This window comes from Elephas maximus, chromosome 22 (assembly GCF_024166365.1).
Source record: "Elephas maximus indicus isolate mEleMax1 chromosome 22, mEleMax1 primary haplotype, whole genome shotgun sequence".
NCBI classification, from domain to species: domain Eukaryota; kingdom Metazoa; phylum Chordata; class Mammalia; order Proboscidea; family Elephantidae; genus Elephas; species Elephas maximus.
Genome location: NC_064840.1, coordinates 52,529,156 through 52,547,659, shown reverse-complemented (window position 1 = coordinate 52,547,659; position 18,504 = coordinate 52,529,156). Strand labels below are relative to the sequence as shown.

Genomic DNA, 18,504 nt, shown 5'->3' with positions numbered 1-18,504 from the left:
GGCAGGCCAAGGTGTGAAGGACCCCTGAGCAAGGAACAGGAATTGGGCTGAAGTGTTGGAGTTAAAGTGTAGGAGGATAAGAGAGTCAGGCCAATAGAGAAGTGAGGTGTAGGGCTCTTAGTAATACACTTGTGCCAGATTAGAGGGGAAGGCACTTTAGAGACCACCTGGCCCAACAAGTGAAAGGCGGCCGAGAGGATGTAGCCAAACCAAAGTCGTTAGTGGATTTGATTTAGTACAAGAGGTGAGGAAAACAGTGGAGAAGGAGAAGATCCAGAGAGGGGACCATATTTGGGTGAGTGGCAGGCATTCTTAGGGTAAGTTTAAGGTCAAACCAAAAAACCAACGCTGTTGCCGTTGAGTTGATTCTGATTCACGGCGACCCCATGTGTTACAGAGTAGAGCTGCGGTTCATAGGGTCTTCTTGACTGTGATCTTTACAGGAGCAGATCGCTGCCAGACCTTTCTTCTGAGGTGGCACTGGATGGGTTCAAACCAACAACCTTTAGACTTGTAGCCAAGTGCAAACCATTTGCACCACTCAGGGACCTAATTTAGGATCAAGGGATATAAAAAGTGGAGTCCAGAGGAGCAGGGGGATAGGTACCATGGAGTGAGAGGGCTGGTTCAAAGACAAGAAGGTTGGGACCTAGTCAATCACCACGTCTAGCTCTGTGCAAGGCTGTCTGGGAGCAAGAAAGAAGGGCCAGACATGGGATCTACCATCAGAAGCCTTCAGCTTACAAACAAACCCATGGCGTGGGCAGGGTTGGGGGGAAACATGTGAAAAACAGTTATCAGCAGAGTGGACAAAAATAGGAAAAGAGACTCGTGGCAAGTCTGAGGTTAGGTAAGGCAGGTAAAGAGGACTTGAGGTGGAAATCTGACTCTCCACAGGAAAGAAATAGAAATTGCTGACCCTCACCCCCCTCCCCCAAACCTATGCCAAATCACCTTCTGCTTTCCGCAGTGCCCCCTCTGGGTCTACAGGCACTGCCTCCTCAGTCCTCTTCCTGAGCTCATCCCTTATCTTGGGGGACATTCTGTTGGGGAATGTAATGGATGGCCTATTGGGCCAGACCCTTGGCGTCCTGAGTGGTTCAGCCTGGCAAAGAACAGAAAGAGCCACAGGGTTGCAGGGGCAGGTGCCAGCAAGAAAGGCAGTTGTGCCAGGAAGACACCCATGGTGAAAGGTGCAGATTGCCTAAGGGCAAGTTTGCTCAGCTCACCCAGGTTTGTTCTTGCTGGGGCCAAGAGGACTCATGTGCCAGGGCCAACGGCCCTTGGGCGCTCTTGTAACTGGCTTATCAGGGCCTTGGTTCTGGAGGGTCAGGAACAAACAGGCTTCAAAGCTGAGGGCTTGGATGGCAAACATGAGCCTGGTTCTTCACTTCTGGCCCCCTCTCTCCACTGGTACATATAAGACTCTGGTCACACTTGGGAGATGAGGGAAGGAAGACACCTATAGCAAGATGGATGTTGGCAGCAAAGAGATCTTGATGGAGAGCCCGCCGGTGAGTGTGATTGTGTGTGTGTGTGGTGGTGGGTCTTGCCTCCTACATGCCTCTCTGGGCCTGTTCCTCATCCAGATTCATCCATTCAACTAACTCACCTACCAACCAACCAATCAACCAACCAGTTGCAGTTGAGTCAATTCTGACTCATGGCAACCCCATGTGTGCCAGAGTAAAACTGTGCTCCATAGGGTTTTCAATGGCTGATTTTTCAGAAGTAGGTATTCAAGCCTTTCTTCTGAGTGCTGCTGGGTGGACTACAAACTCCAACCTTTGATTGTACTAAGTTAGGATGGGGACACCAAGACCACCAAGACAAAGTCCCTTGGAGAGGTAGACATGGCTGAAAGCCACCATAGAGGTATATGGAAAGTGCTGTAGAGAGCATAGAGTAATGAGCCACTACATGTTTGGGAGGCTTAAATGACATTTCAGCTGGATCCAGAAGAATAAATAGGAGCTTACCAGCTAGAGAAGGAGGAAGGCATTTCAGGAAGAACAGGTAGTATGTATAAGGGCGTGGAGGAATGAGGGAGCCTGGATCATTTGGGGAACAGAGAACATCCGGGCATGACTGGAGTACCAGACGCTTGGAGGAAAGGGCAGGAGATAAGGCTGGTGAAACAGGCTTTCTTGGGTCCATCTAAACTAGTCCTTGCTTCTAAGCATCTATGGGTTGGTTGGAGTCCTGTGCATCTTCTAGTTCCACCTCCTTCAAGGAGCCATCTCAGTCCTCCTTTGCATGTCCATAGCATTAACTGTCCAGCTCTGGGAGGGTATGGGAAGGTGTCCAGCTTGTGCAAGGAGAGGAGGGGGAATCCTCATGACCTCACTCCTATCTCCCTGCTTGTCCCATCATGTCAGGACTACTCAGCAGCCCCACGGGGCCGATTTGTCATCCCCTGCTGCCCTGGGAACCTCAAACGCCTTCTCATCATAGTTGTGGTCGTGGTCCTTGTCGTCGTGGTGATTGTAGGGGCCCTGCTTATGGGTCTTCACATGAGCCAGAAACATACCGAGATGGTGAGCAAGGCTGGGATAGGGTGGGCAGTGGGCAGAGGGCCTGGGTGGGGATGGACACAAGAAACTTCAAGGGAAATGAAGAGGAAGAGGAAAGGGACACAGCATGGGAAGGATGGAGGGAGGAACAGGGGGTAAACATGGCCTGGGCTTATCCACTGAGCCCCTGCCCTACAGTGTAACAGCCTATATCCTGCAGCACTCGGTTCATTCAGCCTCTCTGAGCTCTCAGGAAAGAATGAATTGCATTTGAAAAAAGAGGCAGCGCTATCCTCCACCTCCAGGTCCTAGAGATGAGCATGGGGGGACTGGAAACTCAGCAACGCACGGCCCTGACTGAGCATGCGGGTACCACTGCCACCTTCTCCATCGGCTCCACTGGCATCGTAGTGTATGACTACAAGAGGGTGGGTATGCCTGAACCTCTTGACCTTGGGGCTGGCAGCCAATGACAAGACTTTGTCAGGTGCACTCAGTTGTGCCACTTCATAACATCCAACTCTCCCATTCCCCAGCCTCTTTCCCTCCTCTTAAGATGCATGACCCCAGATTCCAATATGAATTTCATGGCCAACCTAGAGGGAGATGGGTAAGGATCAGGGTTGGGAGTGAGCCAGGCAGGGGGCTTCCTAATGAACTCTGCCGTTCCTGTGCCCAGCTCCTGATCGCTTACAAGTCAGCCCCTGGAACCTGTTGCTACATCATGAAGATGGCTCCGGAGGGCATCCCCAGTCTTGAGGCTCTGATTAGAAAATTCCAGAACTTCCAGGTAGGTGTGTGGGAGAGAGGGAGTGGGCTGTCTCCCTCCCAAGGTTGCTGTGAGGACAATTTGCAATGACAGATATTGTCAACTGTAAAGCACTACTCTTCGTGGGCTGTCGGGTGAGTGCCCCTCTCTATACTCACCTGCACAGCGCCTTCCCTACCCGTTTCTGCCCACTCCACTGCCAAGCTACCGGACCCACACAAAACCTCTGGCTGTAGCACAATCCCCTCTTTATTGGTAAGGAAACAGGCTCAGAGAGAGTACCTGACATACCTGAGGTCCCACAATAAGGTCAGAGGTAAGACAAAAACTCAGTTCCCAGACTCCGAATCAGGTACTCTTTCCAGGCCAAGCCTGCAGTGCCTACCTCTAAGCTAGACCAGGAAGAAAGGCGCAGCGCTAGCTCAGCATCCACTGGAGACCTGGCCTTCCTGGGCACCGCCGTGAGCACCCTGTGTGGCGAGGTGCCTCTCTACTACATCTAGGACCCTCAGGTGAGCTGGTGCCAGGGCACTGGAGCAGCAGCACTCCAGGAGGGCTTGCTTGGGCCACCTGCCGTGTCAGTTGACCAGGCCTTGGAGGAACCACTGGTGCCCCTTCACCTGGGGAGCTCAGGGGAGGGAAGGTTCAAAGACATCCTTCCCCAGTCCTTCTCCCTCACATGATAGTGTTCCTTTGCTTCACAGGGTCTGTGGAAGCCCCAAGGGGACAGGAAAGATCCATCAAGCAAAGGGTCTTTTGCAGACAGGCAGAAAGCTGTTCTCCAACCTTACTGTGGGACTGGCCCTGGAGAAATGGGAGCTTGTGGGGCGAGGATGGGAGCTGGGAGAGGAGGGGTGGCTTCTATGGGCCAGCGCGTTCCTACCGCAAAAGAATAAAGCAGCCTTATAGAAAAACAAAGGGTGTACCTCTTCTATCGCCTGACACCCCCTCGGTCCTGCTCTTGGTAGGGGCTGGCTAGCGGAAGCCAGAGCCTTAGGGGACCAGAGGGTGCTTTCGCGTTCTCCCTCTGTCCCAGTGTGTTGGGGATTCAGTCCACCACCGGCAGGGGAGGACGGGCAGTAGGGAGGGAACTGGGGAGCAATCCACGGACTTCAGGCGCCCTCCAGTGGTGTCTGCAGGGAGAGGGAGAGAGACAGAGACGGAAAGGCAGAAACAGAGAGACAGAGACCGAGAGTGGGAGAGATTGAGGGTCCAAATACGGGAGAGGGTGAGAGATGCAAGGTGAGAAACACACAGATATAGGGACAGAGAGGCAGAGGCAGCGCAAGGGACGCAGCGCGAGGGACCCAGCGCCTGACAGCGTGTCCCGCAGCCCGGAAGGGGGCTGCGGGGCTGGGACACCCCCGGTAGAAGTCACCGCTAGAGGGCACTTTGCGGCAGCGGCCACCCGGCCAGGGACCCCGGGGGGCCGAGCGCCCCCTCCGCAGACAGCGGGGCGGCCAGGAGGCGGCGGCGGGCGCCCCCTCCCAGTGCGGGCCGGCTTCTCGCCTTCTCCGCCTCGGGCTGGCGCAGTTCCCGGCCCGGCGGAGCACAGTCCCGGCCCCGGGGGGCCGAGCTCCGAGGGAAAACACGCCCTCCAGCGAGCTCATTTCCCTAAAACGGGGGGAGAAGGAGGGAGGGAGTGAAGGAGAGAAAGAAAGAAAGGAAAAGAAGGGAAGTGAGAGGCAGAAGGCCGGAGGCGAAGGCAGAGGAAGGGAGATCGGGAAAGGGCAGGGGAGGGAGACAGGAAGGAGGGCGGGCGAGCGGAGGGAAGGGGGAGAGGTAGGGAAGGAGCCAGGGGCGAGGGGGAGGGAGGGAGCCGGCCGGGAGAGGGAGGGAGCGAGCGAGCGAGAAGAGGGGAGCGCCCTCCTCCTCGCTTCCATTCCTCCGCTTCCCCTCTCGCCCGCTCCCGCGTCCGGGCGCGACCCGCCGCCGCCGCCGCGCCCGCCGCCGCCGCCGCCGCCGCGCCCGCCAGCATGCCCGGCGTGGCCCGCCTGCCGCTGCCGCTGCCGCTGCTGCTCTGGCTGCTGCTGCTCCCGCGCCCGGGCCGGCCGCTGGACTTGGCCGACTACACCTATGACCTGGGAGAGGAGGACGACTGGGAGCCCCTCAACTACAAAGACCCCTGCAAGGCGGGTAGGGAGCAGCCCGCCACCGGCCGGCCGGGCGCGAGGGGCTAGGGCTCGGGCAGGCCCGGCAGGGAGGCGCGGGCTGGGTTTAGGGTTTGGGCTTGGGGGAGGACAGTCCAGTGTGGGAAGCCGGGAGCTGCCTGGTTGGCAATGCAGTGGGGAACAAAAGAACGAGGGGGAGAGGGAGGGGGAAGTTTGGGGGACTTTTAGGACTCAAGTTTTGCTGCTGTTTGTGGAAGCTGCTGCCGCTGCCTCTGGTCTTCAGAGAGGATTCCTGAGGAAATTTCCCAGGGTCCCTGAGAGAAACCAGCGGGGCAAAGAGGCTTTTCCTTCTGCAGGAAACTTTTCTGGCCAGACTCCCGAGACAGAGTGTGTGTGTGTGCACTTTTTCCTTCTCTCCCATCTCCTACTCCAGGACACAGTCCGTCTTGACTGCCCTGGGGCTGCACATCTGTCTAGCTTGCTATGGGGTGGCCTGCACCCCCAAGGAGAAGTCTCTGGAGACCCCCGGCCCAGCCCAAGTGGAAGAAGACAGTTTTTCCTGTGATCCCCAGAGACAGTGCTCCTTGGGTATCCCATAGTCCCTGACTGGCAGCAGCAGCTTTCTGGGATCCAGGAGGCAGCTGTCAAAGTCAGAGAAGCCAGCCCAGAAGGGACTTATCTTTTCCACTATGTGCCAGGAGGCCCTTACCAAGGCCAAGTTGAGGTGGAAAGAGGAAAAACACAAAGAGAACTCAGATCCTGTGTATCAGTTCTCTCACCCCATAGACACCAGAGGCTAATTAGCCTAGGTCAGAGCCCCTGGAGTGTGTGTTTGTGTCTATGTGTATGTGTTCTTTGTCCATGAAGACCTTGTATAACCCCCTGTAGTGACCAGATGGCCAGGCACTTGGGCCATTTGTTTGACCAAATGACCCTGAGCAGGCTGCCTGGAACAAGAGCACACAGAGGGCACAAGCTATCAGAACTTTTTCTCCACTTCCTGCCTCTGACTTCAGCTTGGCTCCAAATAGCCAGAGCCAGGGGCTGTGGTACAGTTTCTAGAATGAATTGCCTGACTCTGGGGACCCTGTTCAAGGACTTTCCTTTCCTTCACACCCTCTTTGAATGGATGGATTATAGCAGACTGCAGGAATGGGAGACCCTTCACAGTGGAAGGGGACAAGCCCAGCCCCCCATGCCTTCCTCCTGCACCCCCCTGGGCTATGGATAAACTGGGATGTTAGCTGTCATCTTTCTCGCTGGGTGCCTGGGGTGGGCATGAGGCTAAGTAGACGGAGCATGGGCTTTATTTGCAGGCCACCTAGTTTCAATCCTGGACCCACTACTCATCAGCTATACCACCTTGGGAATGTTAATTATCATCTCTGAACTTGGTTTTTCTCACCTGTAAAATGGATTTGATAACACACAGAGTGGTTGTAAGGATTAAGTATGAGACCATATAAAAACACTTATTAGTGCTTAACACACAGTATGCACTAAATAAATGTTGGCTGCCTACCCTCTGTTTTCTGTGCCTTGGACTTTCACTTTATTTTATTTGTTTATTTTTAGGTTTTCTTCCTGGCTTTGTCTTTGTGTCACTTATTTATCCAATTAATCTGCATTTACCAAATGCCTAATACATGCCAGGCACTTTGCTTGATGCTGTCAGCGATACAGAAAAGTGTAAAACATGGCCCCTGCCCTCATGGAGCTAATAGTCTAGTAGGGGGACAAGACACAGACACGACCAAGAGCATAAACCAATGTGTGTTAAGTACCAAATTAGAAAACAAGACTTTGATGGCTAAAGGAGTTCTTGCCCTCTTCGTAGCCTGGTGGTGATGGTGGCAGAGAAAAAGTGAGCACTGTAGGCTGGGAAGGTTTGGGGATGTCTTCATGGAAGAGGTGGGGCTGGGGCAAGGCCTTAAAGAATGGGTAGGAAGCCAATCTGATGTATTTCACTTCTAGTTTGAAATTGGAGTGATTTTCGGAGCAGCGAAAGGCTGAGGGCCCTATCCCCAGTCTCAGATTTCATGCTAGGGTGGGGCTAGCTGAGTTGGAACTTCAAACAACAGCTCTGGAGAAAGCTTTCCACAAGGGTGAAGTGAGGCTTGTGGGGAGCCGGGCCAGGCATGGGGGTGGCTCTAGGGCCCTAGTGCTTGACAAGGCTAAGCTTCAGGGTCAGGCCAGGCCTCCCTCCTGCACGTGATTGATGCCCAAGTCCCATTGCCCGTGTCTAGAGGAAACTCAGATGTGCATTCCCGGGCCCTTACCTACATACACCTCTGCTGAGCCTTGCCTTCCTCCTGCTTGACTCTTTAAGACCCCACCCTGTTGCCCTCAAGTCAAGGGTCCACTGGCTTTCTTCTGTGTGTCGTCTTCTCCTGCTTGCCTTTGCTTCTTGCCCCTCCTGCAGCCCTGCTCTCCAGATGTTGGTGATAATGGTGGCAATGCCTGACTCTACTTCTATTGGATGACTGCTACCCTCCTCACTTGCTCTTCTCCAGCTTTTTCCTTTTCCTCCACCCAAACCAAGGACCAGGAATAAAAGCCCCATTGACTGCCTGGCTTACTCGGAATCTCTCAGGTTGCTCTGAGGATAGCCATCTCCCTTCATTTGAAGTCACTTCTTGCTGTTACTGTTGGAGTGTGGTTACTGTTGCAGTAAGGGCGAATTGAGGACCCTTGAGACTCTGGGGAGGTTCCTGGATCTTCTTGGCCAAGAACAGAGTAATGGGCAGGAAGTCAAGCAGGTCTGTTTGTGTGTTCAGAGCTGATTCTACTAAGCCCTCTCTCTTGCCCTTGCTCAGCTGATTTCAAGTCAGCCCTGATTTATTGTGCATTGGGATGCTAAACGTTCGAGGGTCTTCTTCCCCAAGATTCCCTTGCCCTTTGGCCAGCCCAGCTGCTCTGATGCGGGAACAGACTTGCCAGTGATCTTGGGGCTGTGGGAGAGACTGTGGAGGCAGGAATTGGGACAGAGTTGATCCCATAGCAGAGAAACCCATGTGGACTGATCCTGAGCCAGTCAGGACCTTGCTTCCACTTCTACCTCAGCTGACAGCTCAGAGGTCCGCAGAGGGTGAGGTGGAGCCGTAGTTCCCCATCCCTCCTCATTGTCCTCACCCCAGGGGCTTCAGGGCTCAGGTTTGGACTTTGGGAGCCCTGGAGGTTGAAAAATGATCCCTTCTTTCACCAGACCACATTCCCCCTCCAGACATGCTGGATGAGTCATCCCACCCACCTCTGCTCCTGCTGAGTCACCTTTTCTTTTAGGTGCCCCAAGGGAGGAGGAAAAGACTTAAAATCTCCCCAGGCTCCAGATGGAGGGAGACCAGTGGGACTCCCCAGGAAGAAGGGACTCCTACGAATTCTAGTTTCTCCAGAGTGTTACTCCTCAGGCCACTAAGGCTCTCCTAAGTGATATCAAGGAGGCTTGGCCAATCTCTCTCCCTCTAGCTTCTGGCGGGGGTGGGGGTGTCCTTTGCAGATGTGTTGTGAACAAGCAGTGATTTGTGTGTTTGAAAGCACTAGGGCTTGGACAAGGAAGTGGCCAAGTGTGTGTGTGCTTGTATGTTTGTGAGTATCACTGCATTATGGGCAAGTCTATTCAACTGTGCATGTGGGTACTCCTGAGTATGTGCAAGTGTGCATGCAAATATGCAGCTATGTGTAAGTGTACACATGTGGTTAATTAAGTCCATTTGCTTATTCTTGGGAGCTTGAGTGTGTCCTCGCCAGCTGGAAATTTGCATTTATGTCATGGGACACGTATATACCCTGTACACATGGTCTTACAGGGCTGTATCACACTGGCCAGGGTCCTCCCATTCCCCACCGCCTCCTCAGCTGGTGATGTCTTACCATGCCCTGGGGGAGGTGACTTTGGGGTCCAGAGGCTGACCTGGAGGAGAAAGACTCTTTCCCAGCCCAAGGCCCACAGGGTCCGACTCTTTCCCTTCTTTCCTCTCCTGCTCTGGCCTGGCTGTGGAGCAGCCACGAGTGCTCCTGGCTGGTTTACAGCCGGAAAACAAAACAAAAACTTTTGATCCTGTGTTGAAAACAACTACTACCCTGACCCTGACCCCAGGGCTTCCTTCCGGGTAAGGGAGGCTGTCGTGGACTCTCTAGATTGCCTAGTTTCCCAAGAAGGAATCCCAAAGGGTCAGGGTCTTCAGGCTTAGTGCCTGAGCCATAAGGTCTCCTGCCCACCCATCTCTTCCCACCCTGACTCTGTTCCCATGCATTCTTCAGCCATGACATCCCCACCACAGGGCTCCCCGCTCACTCGGCAGATGAGCTCTTGGGCCCCGGGCCTATTCCGCCTTCTGCTTGCCCTGTCCTCCACACTGCCCTGGCCCGCAGGCCAGCAGAGTTCTATGGCCTCCAGACTTGGAATTTGAGGTTTTGGTTCTCATCGCCCAGAGCTTCACTCAGCCAGGAGGCGAGTGTGGATGAACCAGCACGCTCTTGGAAAGTATAGTGGTGAACTTGAGCTTAGGGGTTGTTGTTGGGAAATTGATAAAAGTGGCCTTTTAATGGGTGCTGACTGTGCTCCAGGTTCTGTGCTAGCTGCTTTATTTCCATGCCTTATTTCATGCAGTAATCCTAGGAGACAGATTCTATTATTAGCCCCTTTTTACATGAGAAAACTGACGTTTAGAAGAGTTTATATGATTTGTCAGCTAGTGGTAGCAAGCTGGGATTCAAAAGCAGGTCTGCCTGACTCCAAAGACCTTGTTCTTTGCTTCCATATCCAAAGACGAGTCTAAACATCCAGCCACATGTGTATATGGGGGTATTTTTTTATGTGAGTGTGGCTGTGGGTGTGTGAGTCTGGAGGTGCAGCGTCTGCAGGTGTGCAAAGGCATGGGGGTACTTATGTGGCACGTGTGCACCTGCGTGAATGTTAACATCTAAGAACCCACCATCACATCCTTAGAATGCACTTTCCATCCCATATCCTTGCTAAAGCCACTCTTGCATGTCAGCTGAGAAATGTCTTCTTCTGTTGCTGTCCCATCAGTTGCTGAGCCAAGCCACTGAGGGTGGCATTTGAAGTAAGAGAGGCTTTTTAAGTGGTGGAAGAGATTCTGAGCCACTTACCTGCTGGTGACCTTGAGTAAGTCATTTCCTCTCTCTAGACCCAAGTGTTCTGATCTCTAAAGACAGGGATGTGGGCTGGAATCTAGTCACTAGGTTATCTCTCCAAGAGTTTGTAATGGGACACTCCCAGGCAACTGCATGGGGTGGAGTATGGCCTATTGGGCATGTTGTGGGTGAGCCAGGATTAAATGAACTCATTAAAGTGAGAGCAGTTTGTAAACTGGAAAGTGACACATAAATTTCAACAGACATTTACCTAAGGTATCATTATTGCTATTATTATTGTCTTAGTGGGTCCAGAGTTTGGCTTTGATTTGTTCCTGAAATTGTATGTTGGAACTTGCATGTGTGTGTGTGTGGTTTTTTTTTTTTTTTTTGGACTATCTGTGATTGTGTGTGTATTTTTTTGTGGATGTGTGTCTGCATGAGTATCTATTTTTGTGTGTATGTATTTACAAGACGGATTCTAGAGAGAGGTAATGTACTCAAGGGCACTAGACTGGGAATCGGGAGGTCTGAGTTATCAATTCATCTTTTCCAGTGACTGGAAGTATGGCCTTAATTAAATCATTTTCCTTCTGGACCTCAGTTTCCTCATCTGTAAAATGGGAGGTTGGCTTAGGTGACTGCTGAAGTCACTCCCATGTTCAGTTGATCAGTGTCTAGATCACATCTGCATATAAGCATGGGTCTGTCTGGGCATGTATTTGCAGGCCAGAAGAATATCGTGATACTACATTCATTCAAACACTTATTGAATGCCTGACGCATGGAAGTCCTGTGCTGGGCACTGTTTGCCTGCACAGGATGTCTCTGTGACTTTGTGGAGCTCTGTGTTTGATGGCATGGGCGTGGATATCATCGTATGTCTGAGGGACACTAACAGACTGTCTTCTTCTGTGTATGATGAACTAAGTGTGTGCATTTACCCAGTAGGGCCATCGGGGGAGGAGAAACCTGTGTGTAAGGCCTCAAGGTTAAAACAATTTGTGTAATGCTGACCGCCAGGCCTGTGTAGCACTCCAGGATGAGAAGCAGATGTCGCCGTGGGTGGAGCTGCAGGGAAGCTGCTCTCTGCTCCCACCTCCGGCTCAGCCTCCCGTCTCCCCCACCCCAGCCCAGCACGAAGCTCCCATCTGAGCTTCTTCCAAAGCGGTCAGCTGTATGACCTCTGCTTCTTCCTGCTCCAGACTTCTCAAAAAGAAGACAGATTGTTGAGCCCATCTCTCCAGAAACATCTCTCCCCAGCTCCAGAAATCTAAATGGCCTATTAGGGAAGCTCTCTTCCCACAGAGCCTCTTCCACCAGAGAGGGGGACCCTAAGACTCAGAATGGGCATCACTTGAGAACTGTAAAACCTTTTCCTCCTGGCTGGAAAGCTCCCATTGCGTGTCTCAGTTTCCCTAATATCCTTTTCTGCTCCAATTTTTATTCATATCCTCCCCTCAATTTAATTAAGTTGGCATTTGTTGAGTGAACACAGCATGCTTAGCACAGTGCCAGGGATTATGGGCACATGAAGTAGTCACTCCATTATCTCACCTCATTTTATTTTTTTACAGCACCCATCACTATCTAGAATTTTCTCGTTCGGTATTCGTTTACTTGTTTACAGTTGGTTTTCCCCTACTACAATGTTAGCTTCTCAGTCTTGCTAATCTCTGGAATAGTACCTGGCCCAGGTTGTTGTTAGCTGCCATTGAGTTGGCTCCAACTCAGAGCATCTCCATATACAGCAAATGAAACATTGCCTGGTCCTGTGCATCTTCACCATTGTTGGTATGCTTGAGTCCATTGTTGCGGTCACTGTGTATTTAGAGTGCCTTCAAAACTAGGGGACACACCTTCCAGCACCACATCAGACAAGACTCTGTTGTGAGCCACTGGGTTTTTAATGGTCACTTTTCAGAAGTAGATCACTAAGCCTTTATTCCTAGTCTTTCTTAGCCTGGAAGCTCCCCTGAAACTTGGCCACCCTGGGTGAGCCTGCTGGTATTTGAAATACTGGTAACATAGCTTCCAGCATCATAATAACACTCAAGCCACCAAAGTACAACAAATACCTGGCCCATAGTAGGTGCTTACTAAGCATTTGTTAAACAAAGAATAAATGATGCAACTGTGTCTTCTTGGATCTAATAGTTTGCTGGGGGCTGGGCATCAGCTTTGCTGGGATTCCAACTAAAAAGTGGGCAGGAGTTTCCCAAGAGACCCTCAAGGCCAGTCCCTCCCTGCCCTTCTCTTTATTCTTCCTTATATGGGGTTTGAGCATTAAAGTTGCTGCGGGGGAGGGGGGTGTGGGCATGTGCCCACGGGGTTAGGCTCATGAGCACACTGCACTCAGTCTGGGTAGGAACATTAACACAGCTCCTGGTCTCTCTTTCTCTCCAGCTGCCTTTCTTGGTGACATTGCCCTGGACGAAGAGGACTTGAGGGCCTTCCAGGTGCAGCAGGCTGCGGATCTAAGACAGCGTGCAATCCATCGGTCTTCCATCAAAGCTTCAGGTACACTTGGTATGGACCAGCTTTTCCGTGCCCTGGGAATGGGTTCCAAACTTGCAGAAACAAGGAACCTCCCTGCTCCCAGACACAAATTGTGGTTCATAGACAGAGGCCATTAACTTGAACCCAGCACAAGGGCCTTTCTTCCCCTGGGATACCTTTATCCCTTCCCCAGAGGAGCAGTTATTGTAGACATACCCAGGAACTAAGAACTAATGTCCTCTCTGCTTAGAGTTTACAAAGCACTTTCATAAGTATTATCTAACTTCACTGTCCTCAACCACCTTCAAAAGTAGGTGTTAGAACAACTCAAGTTTTACAAATACGGAAACTAAGGCTCACAGAGGTAAAGTGACTTGTCCAAGATCACAACATTAGTTAGTGGCAGAGTTGGGCCTGAAATTCAAGCCTTCTCATTCCAAATCCAAGTCTCTTCCCCCAGTAGTGTAATTCCTTCTGGCTTTTCCTCCTGCTTCTACTTTTCAAGCTTCTATGCATCCTTCAAGGCCCATATCAAAGGCTTCTCTTGTGAAATCTTCCCTAATTGCCCCAAACATGACTATATCTCCATTTTCTGTGCTCTCTCTCTGCTCTGTGTTTACAATGTTAGTATAATTACCACACTGTATCAAAGTTATTTGTTTCTATGGCTCTCTCCACAGTGGGACTCAAAGCTCTTCAAGGGCAGGATGGTTCCTGCTTATCTCTGGTTGTGGTCCAAGTACCTGATAGCACACCTGGCACTTGTGAATAGGGGAGGGGATGGGAAGAATGAGGGCCTGGGCGGGGGGTGGTCAGTTCTTTCTAACTTTCTCATTACTCTGTAGTGGGGCAAAGGCTGGTCATTGCCAAAGGTGTTGACCAAGACACAGTCCTGCCCGCATGTAGCTCTCCCATTGCCCAAGGGCAGGGATTTTCACTTAGTCCTGTTCTCAGCATACACTGGTGGTGCCAGGCAGTTGTCCTGTCCAGCATAAGAGAGGATCCTGCATGAGCAACCAGTGGATAAAGGTCAAACTACCCCAGAGAGCAACTGACATTGGAGGGTGACCTTGACCTTAGTGGGGAACTAGTACACATGTGCAAGGGGAAAACAGCATGTAGGGGTTTGATCACTTGGGTTCTGTGACTGACCCACTGTGTGACTTAGGGCAAATTACTTCTTTGGCCTTAGTTTCTGCATCTGTCCATCCCATAGTGCTGCTGTATCAAACAAGAACACACATTTGGGAATCCTTAAAGAAGACTTAAAGAGCCCTGGTGGTACAATGGTTAAGTGCTAGGCTGCTAACTGAAAGGTAGATTCTTTGATCCCACCCAGCGGCTCTGCAGGAGAAAGACCTGGCCATCTGCTCCCATAAAGATTATAGCCCAGAAAACCTTATGGGGCAGTTCTACTCTGTCACACGTGGGGTTACTATGAGTTGAAATTGACTTGATGGCATATAACAACAAAAGAAGACATAAAATTTTGTGTTACACCACAAGCAAAAGGTTTATGAAATGAGACACGAACATTTTCCTAACCTGGGGTCCCCCCAGCTGTCCCGCAGTTCCTAGGAAATGATAACACAATTGCTCACTTTTTCAATTAGTTTTCCTTCTCTTCCGCTCCACCCACTTTCTACCAGTGTTTTCCTCTTTCACATCCAGGAAACTCTTCCATTCCTAACTGCCAGAGTGCTAGTGGGCAGCCTCAGAGGAAACCCCGTCGGAGATGGAGAGGCAGGTCCAGGAGCCGGAGCCGACGGGCAGCAACATCCAGACCAGAACGGGTGTGGCCCGATGGAGTCATCCCCTTTGTCATTGGGGGAAATTTCACCGGTAAGCGTGGGTCCTAGCAGGGGAACACGGAAGGCAGCCTTGGGGCAGCCCTGTCCCACGGCAGTCTGCACGGTACCTTCTGCCTCTCTGTCCACAAGTTCCTTTTCATGCAGTCTGCTCTCAGAATGGCTGTGACTCTAGCGGTGGGTGGAGGTGGGCCTAGGTGAGCCCACCTGGACACTGTGACAGCCTGGCCTCCTTTGTCCTGGCAGGTAGCCAGAGGGCAGTCTTCCGGCAGGCCATGAGACACTGGGAGAAGCATACGTGTGTCACTTTCCTGGAGCGCACAGATGAGGACAGCTATATTGTATTCACCTATCGACCCTGCGGGTGAGCAGGGGCCCCTGGGCATTGCACCCGCAGGCCTCGCCCCAACCCATGTTCTGCCCGCTACACTGCAGCTGCCCCCAGCTGGGCACCGCCCTGGATCTGTCCCCTCTCTGGCACTGGGCATCTCCCCATGAACTGCCCCTTGATGTGACCACGACCCCAACACATAGCTTCCAGCTTGGGCGTTCCACACTCAGGTCCTTCCCGGGCCCCTCTGCTCCCACCCACCCCTGGCAGCCTCGCCCGGCCCGGCCCCTGAGTGGATGCACTCCCCCAGCTCGGGACCGCCCCCCTGAGCTGGTCCCGCCCCCCAGGTGCTGCTCTTACGTGGGTCGCCGTGGCGGAGGCCCCCAGGCCATCTCCATAGGGAAGAACTGCGACAAGTTTGGCATCGTGGTCCACGAGCTGGGCCACGTCATCGGCTTCTGGCACGAGCACACACGGCCGGACCGGGATCGCCATGTCTCTATCATTCGCGAGAACATCCAGCCAGGTAGGAGCTGCTCACTCTCGGCGTCCGCCTTCCGCCCCCACTTCCAGGGCCGCCATAGACATCGTCTTTGGTTTTGGTCAACTTAGCATTATAGACGTAGCAGGCTAGGCAGTTGCAGCCCCTGCCCTTGGCCCAGGTCGGTCCACATTTCATCCCTGAGGCTCAGGGACGGAGAATGAGTTATGGAGCTACTCTGAGGGTCCTGGATAGTTCCTAGTCCAGGACTCCGGCCAGCATGAGCAGCCAGAGCCAGATAGCCTACCCTGCAGTGTTGGCGGCGTGGTCAGCTCAACCTTGGATACGTGGCAGGCCTTTTTCCTCATCTTTATCCAGTCTTCTGTCTTCTGTCCTCTAAGGGTTTTTTACTTTCTTCCTTCTCCTCACTATTTCTCTCCCCTGGAGTCCCTGGGAGGTGTAAATGGTTAAGCAGAGGTGCCTTTGAAGAAAGGCCTGGTGATCAGCAATGGAACACAGTTCTACTCTGACACACATGGGGTCACTATGAGTTGAAGTCGACTCTATGGCAACTCTGTTTTGTATTATTTTTTATCTCTCTCCCCTTCTTTTCTGCTTCCTCCCTCTCTCCTCCAGGCCTCCTCCAGTCTTCACTGAATCCTTCCAGGCTATGGTTCTAGAAATGGGTGCTTCCTTCCCATATTCCTTTGAGCCTTTCCTCCAGAAAGTCTTCCATTCACTTTGCCCCTCTGCTGGACAGGACTTTTCTAGAGACCCTCCCTTACTCTCCCCGCAAGCTTCTCTTGACTGATCCCCGACCCTCAGGTGGGGGAGGACACCTCTCAGGTACAGGGAGGACCCCATTTCCAACTCAGAAAAGGCAGCACTCCATCTCTCACAGGCCCGCCCCTCTCTGCCCCTCCCCCACATCTTTTCCTGATCCGCAGGGCAGGAGTATAACTTCTTGAAGATGGAGTTCCAGGAAGTGGAGTCCCTGGGGGAGACCTATGATTTTGACAGTATCATGCACTATGCTCGGAACACGTTCTCCAGGTGAGAGATGGAGTCAGGGCCTCTCTGGACCAGCCCAGCCCTGCCCTCTCTAGGCCATTCTCTTTCTCCTTCCCGCTTCATACCAGCCTGGCCTGCTGAGGTAGTGACCAATGACAAGAGTTGTCCTCTGGGAGGCTGTGTTCCCAGGCAGAGGATCTGTGGGTGTTGGCTACCCTACAGCCCTCTTCCTCGCGTGAGTCCACCTCAGACTGGATTCACAAAATCTGAGTTCTTCACGTAATACTGTGCACACCCAGAATACCTGGCCGAGGAGGCTGAAACCCAGCCACTCTGCAAGCCAGTTGTGCCGTGGCACCAGAACTGTATCAGTCAAAGAGGGCATACTTTTCTAGTTGCTCGTCCTGCAAGGGGTGCCTTTTTGTAATTGACTAATCTGCGCAAAGCCTAGCTCTTGCCCTGGACTAGTCCCCACACCCAACTCACAGGCACACATACACACACCTATTCCCTATCCTGGGGCCCACCGTGATCAGGGTGCTGATTCCCAGGTTCCCAGCAGTCACAGCCAGACCCTCCAAAGGTACTGATTCAGCTGAAAAACTGCCCTCTGGCTATGTGCCAGGACAACAGAAGCCAGGCTGCCATGGTGTCCAGGTGGGCCTACCTCAGCCCACCTCCACCCACTGCTAAATAGCCACAGCCATTCTGAGAGCCCAGCTTCTTCTTGGAGGAGTGTGGGAAATGACCCCTCCCTGCCCTCACTCTCCTTCCCAACTGACCTTTCCCATGTCTGGCTCTTTCTTCATCTACTGTCTCTGCTTTCCTAGACAGTGGCCCTCCTCCCTCTCCTCCGTCACTCCTTCTAGACCCCACTCTTTCTGCCTCCAGGCCTGAGGGAATAGAGACCAAGGAAGGGCGATGAGGTCATTCCAGCCCCCACACCCACAGACCCCCCACCCTTACATTTCCCACCACATCCTACCCCACCCCCTGCTGTGTTCCACCCAGCTGGGTGTGAGTCAGGGGCCCTGGGGAGGTGGAGGTCTGCCTGTTTCCCCTTCGTTCTGCTCCTCCCAGATGGAAATGCCCAGAGTTTAACACGGAGGAACTGGTGGGGGATAGGAGACACTAATGGATTGGGAGCTGGCAGGGCTGCCCCCAGAGTCTGGCCTGGCTGAGGTAGAACTTGTCCTTGGCTTTGTTCCAGGTGCTGTCAGAGCAGCCAGTGCCAGTAGGGTGAAGCATTGGCCCTGGATAAACCTGGGAGAAGTTCAGTCAGGGCTGAATGAGTATGAGGGGCAGCTGGGAGGAAGACAAGATGGGCCAGGGATCTATAGCTCTTCTGTGGCTGAGAGTTGGGGCCTGATTGGGCTGGAGGGCAACAGTGGGATCCCCACTGCATCACAGGCCCATGTCCTTGACCTCCCAAAGCGTTCCTGGTGTGGCTGCCACGGAGCAGGGTGAATGCTGGTCAGTGGGCAGCTTAATGACAGGGTGAGACGACTCCACCCTTCCCTGACCCTGCTGAGGAATGTCTGGGCTCAGGCAGGGTCGTGACCTGTGGGCACAGACCGGCACGCCACCATCTATCAGACTCTCATCCAGGTTGGGGCTTTTTCCTCCCAGGGGCATCTTCCTGGACACCATCGTTCCCAAGTATGAGGTGAATGGGGTGAAACCGCCAATTGGCCAAAGGACCCGGCTCAGCAAAGGGGATATTGCCCAGGCCCGCAAGCTCTACAAGTGCCCAGGTTTGTGCTTCAAGCATAGTGCCGGGAAGGACTGGTCCAGGGAGCAGTAGAGGCCGGGGCCTGGGGCCTCCAAGAAGGTCAAAGCCATATGTCTTAGACAATGAAGGAGGCTGCCTAGAGTTGGGAGGAG

The 18,504-nt window shown here is 52.8% G+C and overlaps 2 protein-coding genes across 5 annotated transcripts in view; both read left to right on the top strand.

The window, feature by feature from the left end:
- Nucleotides 1–1,413: 1,413 nt before the first annotated feature.
- On the top strand, nt 1,414–4,161 carry SFTPC (surfactant protein C). The gene is made up of 6 exons (XM_049866094.1): nt 1,414–1,514; nt 2,379–2,537; nt 2,819–2,941; nt 3,193–3,303; nt 3,648–3,794; nt 3,987–4,161. The coding sequence occupies exons 1-5, from the start codon at nt 1,473–1,475 to the stop codon at nt 3,783–3,785; spliced, it is 573 nt and encodes a 190-aa protein (XP_049722051.1). The 5' UTR covers nt 1,414–1,472; the 3' UTR covers nt 3,786–3,794; nt 3,987–4,161.
- A 1,082-nt stretch (nt 4,162–5,243) lies between these two features.
- Nucleotides 5,244–18,504, top strand: part of BMP1 (bone morphogenetic protein 1) — a 46,792-nt gene continuing 33,531 nt past the window's right edge. For 2 of the 4 annotated variants that reach the window (XM_049866089.1, XM_049866092.1), the window contains exons 1-7: nt 5,244–5,418; nt 12,897–13,010; nt 14,661–14,831; nt 15,044–15,161; nt 15,476–15,654; nt 16,557–16,662; nt 18,250–18,374. In XM_049866089.1, the coding sequence (XP_049722046.1) occupies nt 5,259–5,418; nt 12,897–13,010; nt 14,661–14,831; nt 15,044–15,161; nt 15,476–15,654; nt 16,557–16,662; nt 18,250–18,374 (973 nt within the window). In that variant the 5' untranslated portion in view covers nt 5,244–5,258. Of the gene's footprint in view, nt 5,419–12,896; nt 13,020–14,660; nt 14,832–15,043; nt 15,162–15,438; nt 15,655–16,556; nt 16,663–18,249; nt 18,375–18,504 lie in introns of those variants that run through there. The other 2 variants (XM_049866088.1, XM_049866090.1) reach the window with 2 other exon arrangements.

Bases quoted from the DNA above. Each gene is read 5' to 3' on its own strand.
- SFTPC (XM_049866094.1), top strand. From the start codon at position 1,473: ATGGATGTTGGCAGCAAAGAGATCTTGATGGAGAGCCCGCCG. The intron at 2,538-2,818 runs GTGAGCAAGGCT...CTCCACCTCCAG, and splicing joins GCCAGAAACATACCGAGATG to GTCCTAGAGATGAGCATGGG. The intron at 3,304-3,647 runs GTAGGTGTGTGG...TACTCTTTCCAG, and splicing joins GAAAATTCCAGAACTTCCAG to GCCAAGCCTGCAGTGCCTAC.